Genomic DNA, 14,884 nt, shown 5'->3' with positions numbered 1-14,884 from the left:
AAACAAAAAAAAATGCAACTTTCATTGCCTTGAAGGGTACTGAATATTATATTTTCTTATATTTAAAGAGAAGAAGCCAGCTAGTTTACAGATCTTGACTGGTCACTCTACATAAAGTGTGTCTCTCCCCTTAGCTTCCTCTCTCCTGCTTCCCTAGTACTGTGTGTGTGTGTGTTTTGCTATTATGATCGGCTCTCACCCAGACATCATTCACTGTCTCTCTTTACTTAGGAATATGTTTTGATCATTGGTGATGTTGCATTTGCCATCAGGTAGTTTTAGAGGTAGTTAGGGAGCAGATATTGGAGAATACCTAAATCCATCAGTCCCCAATTCTAGACTCCTAAAAGTGCCCTTGAAACTCCATGCCACATCTCTCCTCTCTTTGAGTTTTTACTCTAAGATGACATAAACATTGACCATCCTCCATTTATATTCACTTTCCTTCAGGCATCTGTGTATTGCAGTATTGACAAAGTAGGCGAGTTCAGCTGTGTCTAACCTCTGATCTAGAAAAACATCATTGAGTAAATCATTAAAGATAGGGTTGTGAATGTGAAACAACACATCATTCTTAAACTGGGCCACTCACTTTTTATGAATATTATCTTATCCTTTTACCACACCCTTAAGAATTAGGCTTTGAACAGAGGCTAGAAAGACAAAATGGTCAAGGTCATGCCAGCCATTTTCACCCAGGACAGAAACCAAAACTGACTTTGGTAGTTAGAAGTCAAGTTTCCCTCTTCTGCAGCCCTTCTTCCTGCTATTTAGCCATGGTGGTGAAGTATTTCTGGGCGGTAAATACTTCATTTAATTATTACAGATTCCTGTTAAGCAGAAGAAACATGAAATCAAATAGATGATTGCAGAACCTGTGATGAATTACTGTTCTTGTGATGCTCTTACCTATTCAGATGTGAAGACGTACTGTAGTAACAAATCACAGAACTAGCAGGTAGTGTTTCCTCCTTAGGTGAAGTGGAGTGAATGGCCTACAGGACAGAAATGGGCCTTTTTCTAATTTCCCAACTCAATACCTAAGAGTATTCGAAATCAGAGAAAATGCTATATTTAGGCTCTATTAAACGCCTAAAATTGTGGAAAAATAACTAGAAGCAAAAGTAAAGTCACACTATTTAAAACTTAGGCGGAACTGACCTAACCACCCATATTTTTAAAACATGAATAAAACAGTAATGGAATTAAAAGTTCTGAAGTTAAGGATATTTTTAAAACTTAAATATTCAAGTGAAATGAAATTAATCTAAACTTAGGTTCTATTGAGAAAATTGCTTGAGGAAATTAAACAAGGTAGAAGCTGGATAATTCAGAGGGACAGTCAAAAGTGATTTTATTGCTATAGTTATAAAGTTAGCTATTATGACAGGGCCATTTAATACCAACCCGGACAAAGGTTAGTATTAATGTGAAAGTTCTCAGATGTTAGTGAAGCTACTAGTGAGCGCATGCTTGTATGTCCAGCTCCCTATCAACATTTCACAGTCGCTATCTTATAAATGTCCCATCAGAATGTGCAGGCCAGACATACACACACCCCATCAACCATCAAGCACCATGTTTTTTGCCATAGTCTAGTCAGTATTTCAGGCTTGGTTGCAGGACCCTTTGAAAGATTTTACTTTTGTTGAAGGTAATTGAAAAATTGCAACACTATTAAATTATTGAAACATGTTACAGCAGCAGAACCAAGTCTTATAACCATAAAGGAAGTTACATTCTACCTGTGGATTAATTACAAATTTTTTAGATTCTGTGCAAGCATCATTTTATAAAAAAGTACACCTCAGTTTCTTTCAGAACACTGACATTTTATTGGGGTATATGTCTGGATTTCGTGAATCTCCAGGCATATTGTTAATTCCAGACACTAAACCCTATTCCCAGAGCACAGCCACAAGCGTGAGGCAGTGTCCAAAAGAGTTTTACAGGCTTTGGTGGTGGTTTGTGCTTTTTGGTTGGAAAGAACCATTTATTGCTTTAGTTATTTTCTACAATGTGTTGCCATGATCTCTTAATCTTTCTTATAAGACCTTAGTCAACCTTGCCCCCCAGGTGTGGGTATGTGTGTGTTGCTAACATGTACTTAGAGTATATTCCTTATATTAAAAAGCTAGTAATAACCCAATTATTTATAGTCACCTATCAAAAACATCAGGAATATGTCTGGTAACCAAAAACTGAATTAAAAACTCACTGAGCCATTGAAATTCTTATGAAGCCCAAGTACTTGATTTTGTAAAACTATTGTTTAAATCTTCATTTAGCACCTATTTGGCACCAGTCAGGCACTTGAGATGTGGTTTCTCAGTTAGTGACATTATTCTAACAGTAAAGGTGGGACTCGTAAATACAGCTACTATTTGGGAACCAAATAGATTTTAATAAAATACAGATATACACATAAGTAAAATACACATACCATAAGTACTCTTGCTGTGTGAGTTTTTCCTTCTCTCTTGGCCCCATTGCTAGCATGTACTCTAAAACTCACTCTCCCTGTGTACCTGTTTTAATACTTTTCTTGGTTTATTCAAAATTCAGTGATCAGTTTCAAGTTTGAGGCGGTAAGGGGCCAATGTAGGCTGTCTGAGGTCCTCAAAGGTACCTCATGACTAGGAGGAAAAAGTCGAAGCCTATAAAAAGTCAAAGCCTATAAAACAGATTAGGCAATAGTATCAAACAGCATCTGCTCATCACACATTTATTAAACTATCCTTGGTGTTCTGCCATGTTACGTAAAGAGTCAGACCATAGTCTCCTGAGGAATTGCAATCCAAAGAGAGATTGAGAAACTGTATAAAACTCCAGAAAATTGAAGCTCTCCAACTGCATAGACTTAGTAAAACCAAGACATCCAGAAACACAAAGCGGTTCTTGAAAACCCTTCAAAGTTTTCTAAGCAGGAACTGCCTTTAGCTTGTCTTGAATCTGGTATCCTTTTTTGCAAACCCCTCTGTCCAGGTTAAAGTCTAAGTGTTGTCCTGGATAATGTATGGGATTTGCTGAAAAGATTCCTTTAATCTAGACAGATTTGTGTGAATTATTGTAAAACATTTATTGAAGGTCAAGTGGTTTGACTAGAAACATTGCTACTGCCTTGCATTTGACAGAGCCTTACAACTTACAACTTAGCCTTACAACTTACACACTTACAGTGTGATTTCATTTCTGTTCCATCACTTAGAGCAATCAGGAATTGCTTGTCATTACATCTTTCACTGTCTGGAATGTAAAATTATTGATTTCTGTCCTCTGTGCCTTCAAAGGATGGGCAAATTCCTGCATCGCTGATGGCAGATTTGTACAGTTCAGACAGTTGGTCATATTGAGAAACCATGTTAAAACTATATGTTTTCTAAGTCCTTCTAAACCAAGATTTGTGATATAGTAAAACTGAATTTTTGTCAATGCTGTGGACTTAGAAACTATTAATTATTTAACAGGAATACACAATTGGAGTTAATATGGCCAAGATATTTTTTTGAAAAACAATTATTTTCAGTGATACTTCTTTTCTATAAGGTAGAGATTATTCATGAATGATAAAAGTATGAAGGATTGTGTCACTGAAAATTGAGAATATATATGTGTGTATATGTAGAGAGAGATATATAGATAAGATATAAAACAGGGCCTGCCTTATATTTTAATTAGGTAAATACGTTCCTCATTTGTTGAATCAAAAGCATAAGGGCAGTTAGAAGGAGTTTTGGCCAGAGTCTCCAGTGTCTTTACAATGGGATTAACATCTAATGAATTTCATCATGTAAAAATTGTTCTTTGGAAAATGGCCATACTAATTCTTTCTCTCTCTTTGTCTCTCTAGTGAGAACACAACAGAAGCAATCGCAGTAGATTCTAACAATCAATCGAAGTCCCCACTGGAGAAATTTATGGTCAAACTGTGCACGCATCATCAGAAGCAATTCATTCGTGTTCTGAACGACCTATACACTGAGTCTCAGCCAGACACTGAGGACCGACAGCCTTCTGATTCTGGAGCAATGGATGCATCCACTTGCAATGCTGGCTGTACCCAGCTGAGCACCAAACATAAGGAACAGGATGCTGTGTGTCTTGATATGAAGTCTCCTACTTCTGTTGATTTATTTGTAGACTCATCGGGCTCTCACAGCCCTCTACACTTGGCAGAACAGGCCCTGAAGGAGTCACCCCCCGATACAAACTCTGTAGATGGAAGAGAGAATGCCTTGACTCTTGTCCAGAAAGATTCCTCTGAACTTCCAACCACTAACCCCACTTCTGATAGTTCGATGGATAGTTCCACTTTGGGATACCTCACTGCATCTAATTCTTCTTCATTAAACTGCCACCACATCTCAAAGAGCTTAGAGGATCAAACCACTGGTCAGGAGCAAGACAAAAATGTGAAAACATGTGAGGATGGTAAAGACCATATGCAGAGTTCAGCTTTAGTGGAAAGTCCAATTACAGTAAAGGTGGCAGCTGAGAATAGTGAGGAGAGCAACAGCGGTATTATTTCTCAAAGAAATTCATTTAAAGCTTTATCAGAAGAGGCTTGGGACTCTGGGTTTGTGGGGAATTCATCTAGAACTGCTGACAAAGAGAATGCTTTACAGTGTAGCTCAAAAACACCTTTGCACCAAGATTTTGAGGCAAGTGAACAAGATTCAAGGCCAAAGCAAGAGAACCATCTTCACTCACTAGGAAGAAATAAAGTAGGTTACCAGTTACATCCCAGTGATAAGGGTCAGTTTGATCATTCCAAAGATGGTTGGTTAGCCCCCGGCCCCATGCCAGCTGTACACAAAGCATCTAATGGACATTCAAGAACCAAGATGATACCAACCTCTATAAAGACAGCTCGGAAAAGTAAAAGGGCATCAGGGTTGAGGATAAATGATTATGATAACCAGTGTGATGTTGTTTATATCAGTCAGCCAATAACAGAATGCCATTTTGAGAATCAGAGATCAATACTGTCTTCTCGGAAAACAGCCAGAAAGAGTACTCGAGGATACTTTTTTAATGGTGATTGTTGTGAGTTGCCAACTGTTCGTACACTGGCCAGAAATGTACACTCCCAAGAAAAAGCAAGCTGCTCAATAATGGCATCAGAGGTCAGTCCCAAGCCGACCCATGTAATTCCAGCCCCGAAACCTACAGTAGATGCTCAACATCCCAGCGGAGACAACCCTGAAGAACCTAGTAAAGAAATAACCTCCCTCACGGAAGGAGACAGAGATGCTTCATCTGAAAAGGAATCTCAAGAACCTGAGGTTTGTACCACGACTAATAAGCAGAATCTGAGCAGCTCCCCTAGGTCAAAGGAAACAACAGCCTCTAGCCTGGTGTCTCTCCCAGCTCCTCCTCCTAATGAGGACGTGCCAGAAGGCAGCCCCGTGGGCTCAGCTCCCATAGCAAGTGGGCTGCCTTCCCCTGCACAAGACCAACTACCTGATGAGCTGCTGGATACAATGGAGATGAGTGTACCCCAAGACTATCCCCTGGTTCCCTCTACTGAGAGTATTTATGAGGGAGCTAGTGAAGATGTTGTTTCTAGGCCTCTTCGTTCTCCTGAAACAGTCTGTAGAGAGGAAGGTCCTCTGTGCCCTGAATATCAAAGTCCACCAGTGGACTTGGAGCCTCCCTTGAGCCTAGAAAAGGCTGAGGACAACCAAAGTATCACTACTGAGACCAAGACAGAAGACACTCAGGAGCTAGATACCAACCCGCTCTTAAAGGAAAGCAGCACATTGACTGATGAAAACCCCAGTGAAATTGAGGAAAGTGAGGCAGCAGGCTGTACAGAAACAATAGGGAGAGAGGAAAATGATGTAAAACATCCTTTGGAAAAAGATCTGTGTGATCCAAGCATTGACTTACCTGAGGAGAATTTGGACAAGAAGAAAAAAGGTAAAAAATTCCCTGAGGCCTCCGATAGGTGTCTAAGAAGTCAACTTTCAGATTCTTCCTCTGCTGACAGGTGCCTAAGAAGTCAGAGTTCAGATTCTTCCTCTGCTTGTCCTGAGATTAAGGTTTCTAAAAATGCTGGTGCAAAACGTTCTAAAAAAGATGAGTATCCAGGTGGAATGACACCTGAGGACTCTCTGCCTGACAATTCCCATACAAAAGCTCTGGAGAACACTGAAAACCCAAATGTGCATGAAGATCCCGCTGAGAAAGATGCAGAGCAGGAGGGTGAAGGAGGTGGGGTCATTACTAGGCAGACTTTTAAAAACATGCTGGCAAAAGAAGTCAAAGAGGAAGGAGATAATTTCCCCAGTGGTGACTCCTCAGCTGCAGCTGGCCAGCCCTTGCCTGGAGAGAGACTAGAGATCTATGTTCAGTCTAAGGTGGGTGAGAAAAATGCTCATGATCCCTCAGAAAGTATTTCTTGTACTTTCCCAGAACAATCAAAAGAGAAGCCAGGACCTCTTCCCCCACAGGATGTGGAGGAGGCTACAAATGAGGGAGACAGCTCACACCCCCAGCATAAAGGTGATGCTAACGAGGTGTCCTCCAGTGTACTTGAATTGCCAAGCAGTGGAAGTGGTGATACTGCTGGACAACCAAAATGGGCACCAAGGCCTACAAGACTGACCTCTTCAACCTACAATCTAAGACACGCTCATTCTCTGGACTCCGTAGATACTACTACAAAAGTGACTTTAGAAAAGGAAGCAGCAGAAGGACACTCAGTACCAAAGGAAAATGATGCTTCAGAGAGCGGAGATCCCTTAGATGAGGGTGATGTGGACACCGTGGTAGACGAGCAGCCCAAGTTTGTGGAGTGGTGTGCTGAGGAGGAGAACCAAGAGCTCATCGCCAACTTCAATGCCCAGTACATGAAGGTTCAGAAGGGCTGGATCCAGTTGGAGAAAGAAAGCCAGCCAACACCAAGAGCAAGGAACAAATCAGATAAACTGAAGGAGATCTGGAAAAGCAAGAAAAGGTCACGGAAATATAGGGGTTCGTTGGAAATTCAGAAGTTTTCTCCTGTTCAGATGCTGTTTATGACGAACTTTAAATTATCTAATGTTTGTAAATGGTTCTTAGAGACAACCGAAACCCGGTCTCTGGTAATTGTGAAGAAGCTCAATACTCGGCTTCCAGGAGATATCCCCCCTGTCAAGCATCCTCTTCAGAAGTTCTCTCCTTCCAGCCTGTACCCTAGTTCATTACAGGCTGAACGCTTAAAAAAACATTTGAAGAAATTTCCTGGAGCAACTCCTGCTAGGAACAATTGGAAAACACAGAAGCTGTGGGCCAAATTTCGAGAAAATCCTGACCAAGTGGAGCCAGAGGATGGCAGTGATGTCAGCTTCAGCCCCAATACTGAGGACATTATAGAGGAAGTCAAGGAAGGAAGAAACAGCCATCCTCCCACAAACTCACCTACTCCAGCCAGTACCCGGATCCTTCGAAAGTATTCTAATATTCGAGGAAAGCTCAGAGCCCAGCAGCGATTGATCAAGAATGAGAAAATGGAAAGCCCCTTTGGTCGGACTGTGGAAAATAAACAGAGTTTTAAGAGTGTATGTATCAACCCTCTAATGTCCCCTAAGCTCGCCCTGCAAGTGAATGCAGATGGATTTCCTGTTAAACCCAAGAATACCGATGGAGTGAAGGGGAGGAAAGGGAAGCAGATATCTGAAATCTTGCCGAAAACAGAAGTTCAGAATAAACGCAAAAGAACAGAAGGCAACAGCACTCAGGACAAAAAGGACAAGGCATCAGCCACGAAAGCCAGCAAAGAAAAGCACAGTGATCCATCCACCAAGCCCCCTGCTGCCAAGAAGCTGGCAGCAAGGGACAAAGTCAACCCACTGCCCAAAAAGTCATCCTTGAAAGAAAATAAAGCGAAAATCCAAAAAAAGCCCTCTGGAAAGAGCTGTCTTCCCTGTAGAAAAGAAAAAGAGAATGCCAACAAAAAACCTGCCCAGCCCACCACCTTGGAGACAGTGACAAAACCTATAAAGCAAAAAGGGTCAAGTGAATCCTCTTCAAGGTCACAGAAAGCCACAAATAGGAAGCAGAACAGTGGAAAGACCCGGGCCAGACCCTTGACGAAAACTCCAGAGAACAGCGCGACCCAGAGAAAGCGAAAACTAAAGGCAAAGCTGGACTCTTCCAATAGCAAACGGAGGCGTCTGGATGCAAAATGAATGGAAGGCTGGTAACCAGGAGTAAAACTGTTCTCTAAAAGTAACCTTTATTTTGCATTAACTAAATTTGCTTTTATAAGCTCATCAAGCCTTTCAAATCTGCAGTTAATGGAGAAGGCCGCGATTTAAGACGTCAGAAAATGCAGCTCGGATGGAGAAGGGAACTTGCAGAGTCTTTCTCCGAGGCTGAGTAAGGGAAGTGTTATATATTATATTCTGGTTGTTCCTTGGGTTTTAAACTTGGAACTAAGCAATTTTAGTTTTTAAAAGTACAGTGCCTTATTTATCCTTTTTGTTTTTAAATTTACAAAAGCTAAAAAGCTGATCTATGTGATTAAAGGCTTGTATTTTATACTTGATGCACAAGCACTTGTACTGTAGCCGAGAAGACCACCATCATGCACGTAAAAGTAGTTTTCAGCAGCCACCCTGCAGTATCTGTACACAAACCCAGATGCTCTTTGCAGACCCCAGCAGTGAACTGCCCTCTCTGTCTTGTTTGTTTAAGTAATAATTGAAAGCTAAACCAAATCATTTTTATGGCACGGAGAGAGGATGCAGGATGCCTATGGAGAGGATGCAGAGGGCATTTATGATTATTGTAAAAGATTCGTATTTCTCTTTGGTATCCCTTTTTAAAAATTGTATTCATTGTATTCACCCCTCACCTTTGATTTTTTTTTTCTTTTTGTCATTTGAGAACCTACATTCTAAAATATGTGCCCCTCGGACAACAGGTTTGTCAGATGGTGTTAGTATTGGTGCATGACCTCTAAAAGTTATTTATAGTCCTCAGATTATTTACATTATTGATTCTTACCATCCTTTTCATTTTTGCCTTTATAATCTCACTAGCTAATTTTCATACTAATTTGGAGGTTGGGGGGGAACCTAGGATTTTCTTTTTTCATCTTGCACCTGTAATTTGACAAGTAGGATGAGAATGACTGTTCTACTTTTCTTTTCTTACCCTCTGAGTACTTCCATGTTCAAAGAAGCCAAAATATCAATTTCGAGTAATAGAAAAGTTTTATAGTGTGTGTGTACTTATGCTTTTGGGTGCATTCTTATGTGGTTATCAGCCACAAATGTCTCCCAACTCCAGTTCTACAGTAAAATTCCTTCTCTGTGTGATGTGCTAGGTGTTCATGAGCTGGGTAATTAGCACAGGCCAGGTGGTTTGAATGTGGCCTAGGGTCTCTGTGAGCATCCTCAGAACCACATTGGCACTGGACTCAGAAAGGTCTAAACAGCATCAAGTTCAGTGAAGGTCAGAACAGCCTTGCCATTCGAGGAAGCAGCTCCAGCATCTCATAGTTGACATACACAACCCCAACACCAGACTTGATGTTTAACTGACATTTTCTAATGTGAATGTTCATGTTCAGAGTGGGTGTCTGTTCCAATGGGTTCGCACCATACTATTATTTAATACTTGTGGCATCACTCCTGTGCTTATTGTGTCAGGCTCTGCTCCTTGGCTCAAAAATGAGAGCTGCAATAGTTGTAACTGATGTTTGCCTTTCCCCAGAGAAGCCTGAGATGGGTACATTAAAACCTGGGATGGCCTTAACTTGGTACTAATAACATTGTTCTATTATAACACAGTATATTTCTGTTGGGCCACTCTACAAAATGGCTTGTTTGTAAAGCCTATGCCAGCTTCTCTAATATACTCCACCATTGAAGTAGGCTGGTATGGACAGCTGCTTCTGTCCATTTTATTAAAAAAAGTTTCCCTTTAGATTGTTTCATATCTGTTTTAGATAAACCTTGGTGGACTTTTTTTCATGCATTAGTTCATTGAAATAAAACAGACCTTCTACCCATTCTGTTAAAGGCTCATTGTATATAGAGAAAACTTCTGATTGGATAGGACTGGAGAAAAACATTTGGAGAAAATGAGAATTTACAGAGTGAAGCTTACTATCACAGTGAAGTCTTGACTTTCCCCCTAATGTCTCTTCTATCCCTTGAGTTGTTTTTGTTTTTTTTTTAATATCTTTGACTTTGGCCAATCAAGAGCTACCTATCTTAATGAAACTGCTGAGTGTGTATCTTGGCAACCCTTTCTCAGCATTAAGTTGCACAAAAGCATTAATATGTTTTGAGTCGGTTCATTTAGTCTTTAAAAAGTTTGATATCGTTGTCACTGGATATTGTTTTTGTGGTGACTTAAACAATTGATGTTTGCCCGTGTCAGATGTGCTGATTCCTGTACATATGTTCAAGGTGCCCATTAGCTGCAATAGAGTACCTTGTAAGGGTGCTTGGGTTAGTTTAGGGAGAGGTTTGAGTCAGTAAAGTGAGTGGAACATTTCCAGTTCCAGATTTATAGTTCATTCCATTACTTTTCTAAGGCTTTGTTTTACTTTGCATTTATAAAAGCTTACTTCAAGATACTAGCTTTCTCATTCTAGATAGCATTTGAAAAGGGGTATCGATGGATATGTATTTATTTTATACACCTAACAATGCAATGGATCATCTTTAAAATCAGCTTACACTTTATAGTAGTGACTACATTTAAATAGACTGGGATTCTACATAATTAGGATACCTAAAGTTCCAAATTATTTTTATATTTATTGAATCTCATTTTTGCTGATTCAGTTAATTTTGCTAATAGAAGGAAGAAGGTAAAAAAGCAACTTGAGGGCCAACTCTGAAAGGGCCTTTCACCTTTCAGCAGATACTGGCAAACCTGTCTCCTTGACACTTCCAAGCCACGCGTGGCATTGACTCAACTCATCTTGAGTCAAGCGCTTCTTCCTAAAGCTGTATTCACAGTATGTCTTGCCACTAGATGCAAAGGCAGTCCCACATTCTGGATTCCAAATCAGAAAGATATTCTGCTCCTGGGCCTAACCTAGGCCTATACTCAGTGAAGTGACTGCCCCAGTGTTAGAGCTGAAATTGACCAAAAGACATTGGCATTTGCTGAGCTCTGGAGGAGCTACAAGATGCCTGGGAAGTGATTACTAAGGCTTAGTCATAGCTTCCCAGAGCTGAGATCTCTTTAGAAAACCCATTTTCTTACCTATGAGGCTCCCTGGGCTTGGAAGGATAACATAGAGACTGCTCTCTCAGTTGAGGTTCAGAGCCTCACCCCCACCCTACCACTTCCTCAGCCACGCAGCAACCTTGCAGTGCACTGGAAGGTCGTGAACTGTTGTTCTGCTTGTAAGGCTTCCTGTGTAAAAATGTGATTATTGTCTGATAATCTGCAATTGCTGGTCCCTTGAATTCCCTTGGCAGGCCAGTTCTGTTGTAGCTATATTTCATTAAAGACTTCTCACAAGGCATAACTGACAAAGTAATCTTAGACTGTGGGTTTCATGAACCTCACTCTTCACGCAGTGGTGTGGCTAGAATAAGCCCACAGGGTGCCTCTAGTGGATAGAGAGAGCCTCTGGATTCCATACTGCCCAGGTGACTGTCTCATTGTTCAGATAGGTCATGAGCAAGCTGTGTCACTTTGAGACAAATACTTTGAGTTGAAATTTGGCCTGCTTCCTGCGGTGTTTTGCAATCTCTGATGAGGACTGAAGCTGTCACTCTGAGTTATCGGGCCACTCTCACTGATGAGTAGACCTAGAAGCCCAGTAGGAAAGCACAGCATGCTGTTTGGCGCAAGCTGGGAGGGTGCTGTAGTGTCACCAAGTCTAATGTCCTGTTGGCACATTTGGGGCCAGAGCAGAATTTCACAAGGTCTGGGCCCAGGGAGCCATGCCCACTCTGGTTGTAGGTCCGTCCAAGCAGGCTGTCTTTTGGCTTATAGATGATCTTCCAGGGATCAGCAAACTGGGCTGGTCACTCTTGTAAATAAAAGTTTATTGGAACATAGCCATGCCCATTTATTTATGTGTTTTCTGTGGTTGCTGTCCCGCAGTTGAGTAGCTGCAGTAGAGACCATATGGCCTGCAGAGCCATAAAATATGTACTGTCTGGATCCTTAAGAAACAGTTTGCTGATCCTGACCCTTGCTTGAGAAAAAAATACTTTTCAGGAGCAATTTTCCCCTGATTGATCTCCTTTTTTCTACCCCTCTCTGTCCTTTTTTTTCTTCCTTTCATCTTACAGCAATTTTTCCTTTTACCTTTATGTATTTCTTCATATTACAAAAGAGACACTTTATATTGGTGTAGCACGTGGAATACCATCTCCTAACAATTAGCCTTCATGTCACATCTCTTTGGAATCACCAGTCACAGTAGCCAAAATGAAGCCACCTTTCACCTACAGAATCAGAACCCATCAACCCTCAGGGTCTCGGAGCTCTAAAATATGTGGCTTGGGCTTCTTATTTCACTCAGTTTTTGTCATAAAACTAATTCCAGCTTCACTTCTTTGTTACTCGAGTAAGCCAAGATTTTTTTCTTTCCAAATTAGTTGAGACTACGTTAGTTAAATGTTCAATTTTCTGGGACTTAAATTTAGTATGGAAAAAGTCTTCGCAAAGAGGAAATACAGCCCAGTCACACACGCAAAGCATTCTTTATTATGTCATATTTTTTACCAAATTATAGGAAAATAAAACTCCTTTTTTGGGGGCGGGGGGAGATGATTGTTGTGTTAGAATAAGCAGAGTTAGGGAAGTGTTTCGAGGTCACCTTTAATATTCTTCATCCCTTGATGTATTAAAAACTGCTATATTCTACAGTGATTGATTGATTGGAAGCCCTGAAAATCTAACTCTCCTTTAAAGATAGAAAATCATGCTCAGGCTCTGATGCTGCTTCCAGCTCATGGCATTGCCATGCTGTACTGGGAACCCAGGCAACCCCCATGGGCACTTTGGAGAGGGTTTCTTTGCTCCTGCTTTTGCCCTTGGAATTGAGCAAAACCTGGCTCATTCCTTCCACTGCCTCCTCTCTGTCTGATCGTCCTTCCACACAGCCCTGGTGGTTTATGCTCAGTGTTCAGGAGACATCGTTTGCTCTGTCCTGCAGAGGGACCGCTGTGCTCACCTGGTGAGCACAGTGACGTACCAGCTTTCTCCTCTGCTTGGGATCATTCCATTTAACACTAAGTGCGCAGCCAACTGGCCACGGGAAAGTATAGACTGCCCATTAAAAGGAAAAGTGAACCAGGTGCTCGTGGATTTATAATATGCCTGAGGTTGGATGAATGCATTTTACCTTTTTTTTTTTTTTGATAAGGGTTACCAAAAAAGAGGCTGTGTATCTAAAATACAGCATATATCCTACCTGACCCTGTAGAGAAAAGATACTATCTTGACACTTGCAGTATGTCATTCAAGATCAAATCAGAGAGCATTTAGGGCACAAATTTCTTTTTTCATTTAGTCCAAGATGTCAACATTTCTTACCTTTTAGATTTACGCCTGTTCTCAATACAGCCGCTGGTACCCATTCTTCTTGAATAATGCTTGATGGAACATTTGTGGAATTGTGGACATACAGTCTTACCTACTAGGATGTATAGTTAAAACCAAAAGTGCTAATTCTTTACTTTTAACTAAAGTATTATAGTCTTCATGTTTATGAATCAGGGTGAACTTGACTCTTGGAGAGACATTCCTCTTCAGCAGTGCCCAACACAGACCCACTAATGAATTTAGAACAGAGAGTGCCTCTCCCAGCAAGCACCAGGCTTGTGTGCGTGTTTCCCCGGGAGCCCTCCTTTCCATGCACCGTGTATTTGAAAGTATGTCACTCTCCAAGTTTGGGTGATTATTTGTAAACATAAATGACTGGCCTTTGTCTGTTTGAACCTTGAGGCCAGACCACACATTCTCAGCTCTTAGAAATACCAGCATGGTTATGCCCACCTCCTCCCCGCCCCATCAGCATACCAGCAGCTTTGGATTGAAGAAGCTCAGAGCGATCTGGCCTGGACAGCACAGCCAGACCTTGATCAGGCCTGACTCACTTCATTTTTAGGCACCACCCTTGGGGTCTCATCTCCTCCCTCTTCTGTTTCTGCCTCCACCCTCCCTTCTGGGAGGCGGCATCTTTGGGAGAGTCTCCCACCTCCCAAGTGCTTCGCTGAACACGTATTTGTCATATTAGAAGCATTTTTCGTTTCATAACTATTTTCATAATTAGCCATTGGGTTCAAATGCTACTTGGTTTACCAACTTTGTCAACCCCAATTGTCTTCTATAATCTACACTTCGTAGTATAGCTAAAGCTACAGCAGCTGGGAACTGGTTTGTGGAAAAGATGCTATACAAACAAGATTTGCATAATTTTGTATATTTATACCACAGGTAGGGATTAGTTTTAGAGCCACTATAGCTTAAGGTTATCAGTTTCACTAGTAGTTTCTGCGTCCTTAATAGTTCTAGGAGACTAATGTGTTAGTGACTATGGTTTCAAACACACATATATATAATACATATTTATACACACCACTGTGGAATTTCTCTGTAAATAGTGATATTTTGCTGTTAAAATGCTTCTATAGAAAGTATTTATTTTAACAAAAAATTTAACTGTCAAAAGGGCTTTCCAAAAAAAGTGTTTTTCTAGCCACCCATCTACCCCAGCTACCATGCTTAGCCTTTGAACCCCAAACACAGTGATGGCAGAAGGGTGGGGCCTTTAAATCCTGCTGTACTGGGGCAGATGCAACCTGGATTGGAAACCTGTGTGCATCTCTCCGCTGATACCCCATCCCAGAACAAAGTGGATCTCCCACGATCAGTTGTAACTGTGTCAGGCGTTTCGGGGCTTGCTTCAAAC

General features: G+C 41.1%; 1 protein-coding gene across 1 annotated transcript in view; it reads left to right on the top strand.

Moving 5' to 3' along the window:
• The window catches only part of LCOR (ligand dependent nuclear receptor corepressor), a gene marked incomplete at both ends in the record, with an annotated part of 32,753 nt that extends 24,579 nt beyond the window's left edge, over positions 1–8,174 (top strand). Inside the window, one exon of the mRNA XM_084245353.1 lies at positions 3,851–8,174. Coding sequence (XP_084101479.1) covers positions 3,851–8,174 — 4,324 coding nt within the window. The remainder of the gene's footprint in view (positions 1–3,850) is intronic.
• Positions 8,175–14,884: the final 6,710 nt, after the last annotated feature.

The sequence above is a fragment of the Talpa europaea genome (genome assembly GCF_964194135.1).
Source record: "Talpa europaea genome assembly, chromosome: 10".
NCBI classification, from domain to species: domain Eukaryota; kingdom Metazoa; phylum Chordata; class Mammalia; order Eulipotyphla; family Talpidae; genus Talpa; species Talpa europaea.
Note: the sequence above shows the minus strand (reverse complement) of the source record. Positions and strands in the feature narration are given on the sequence as shown.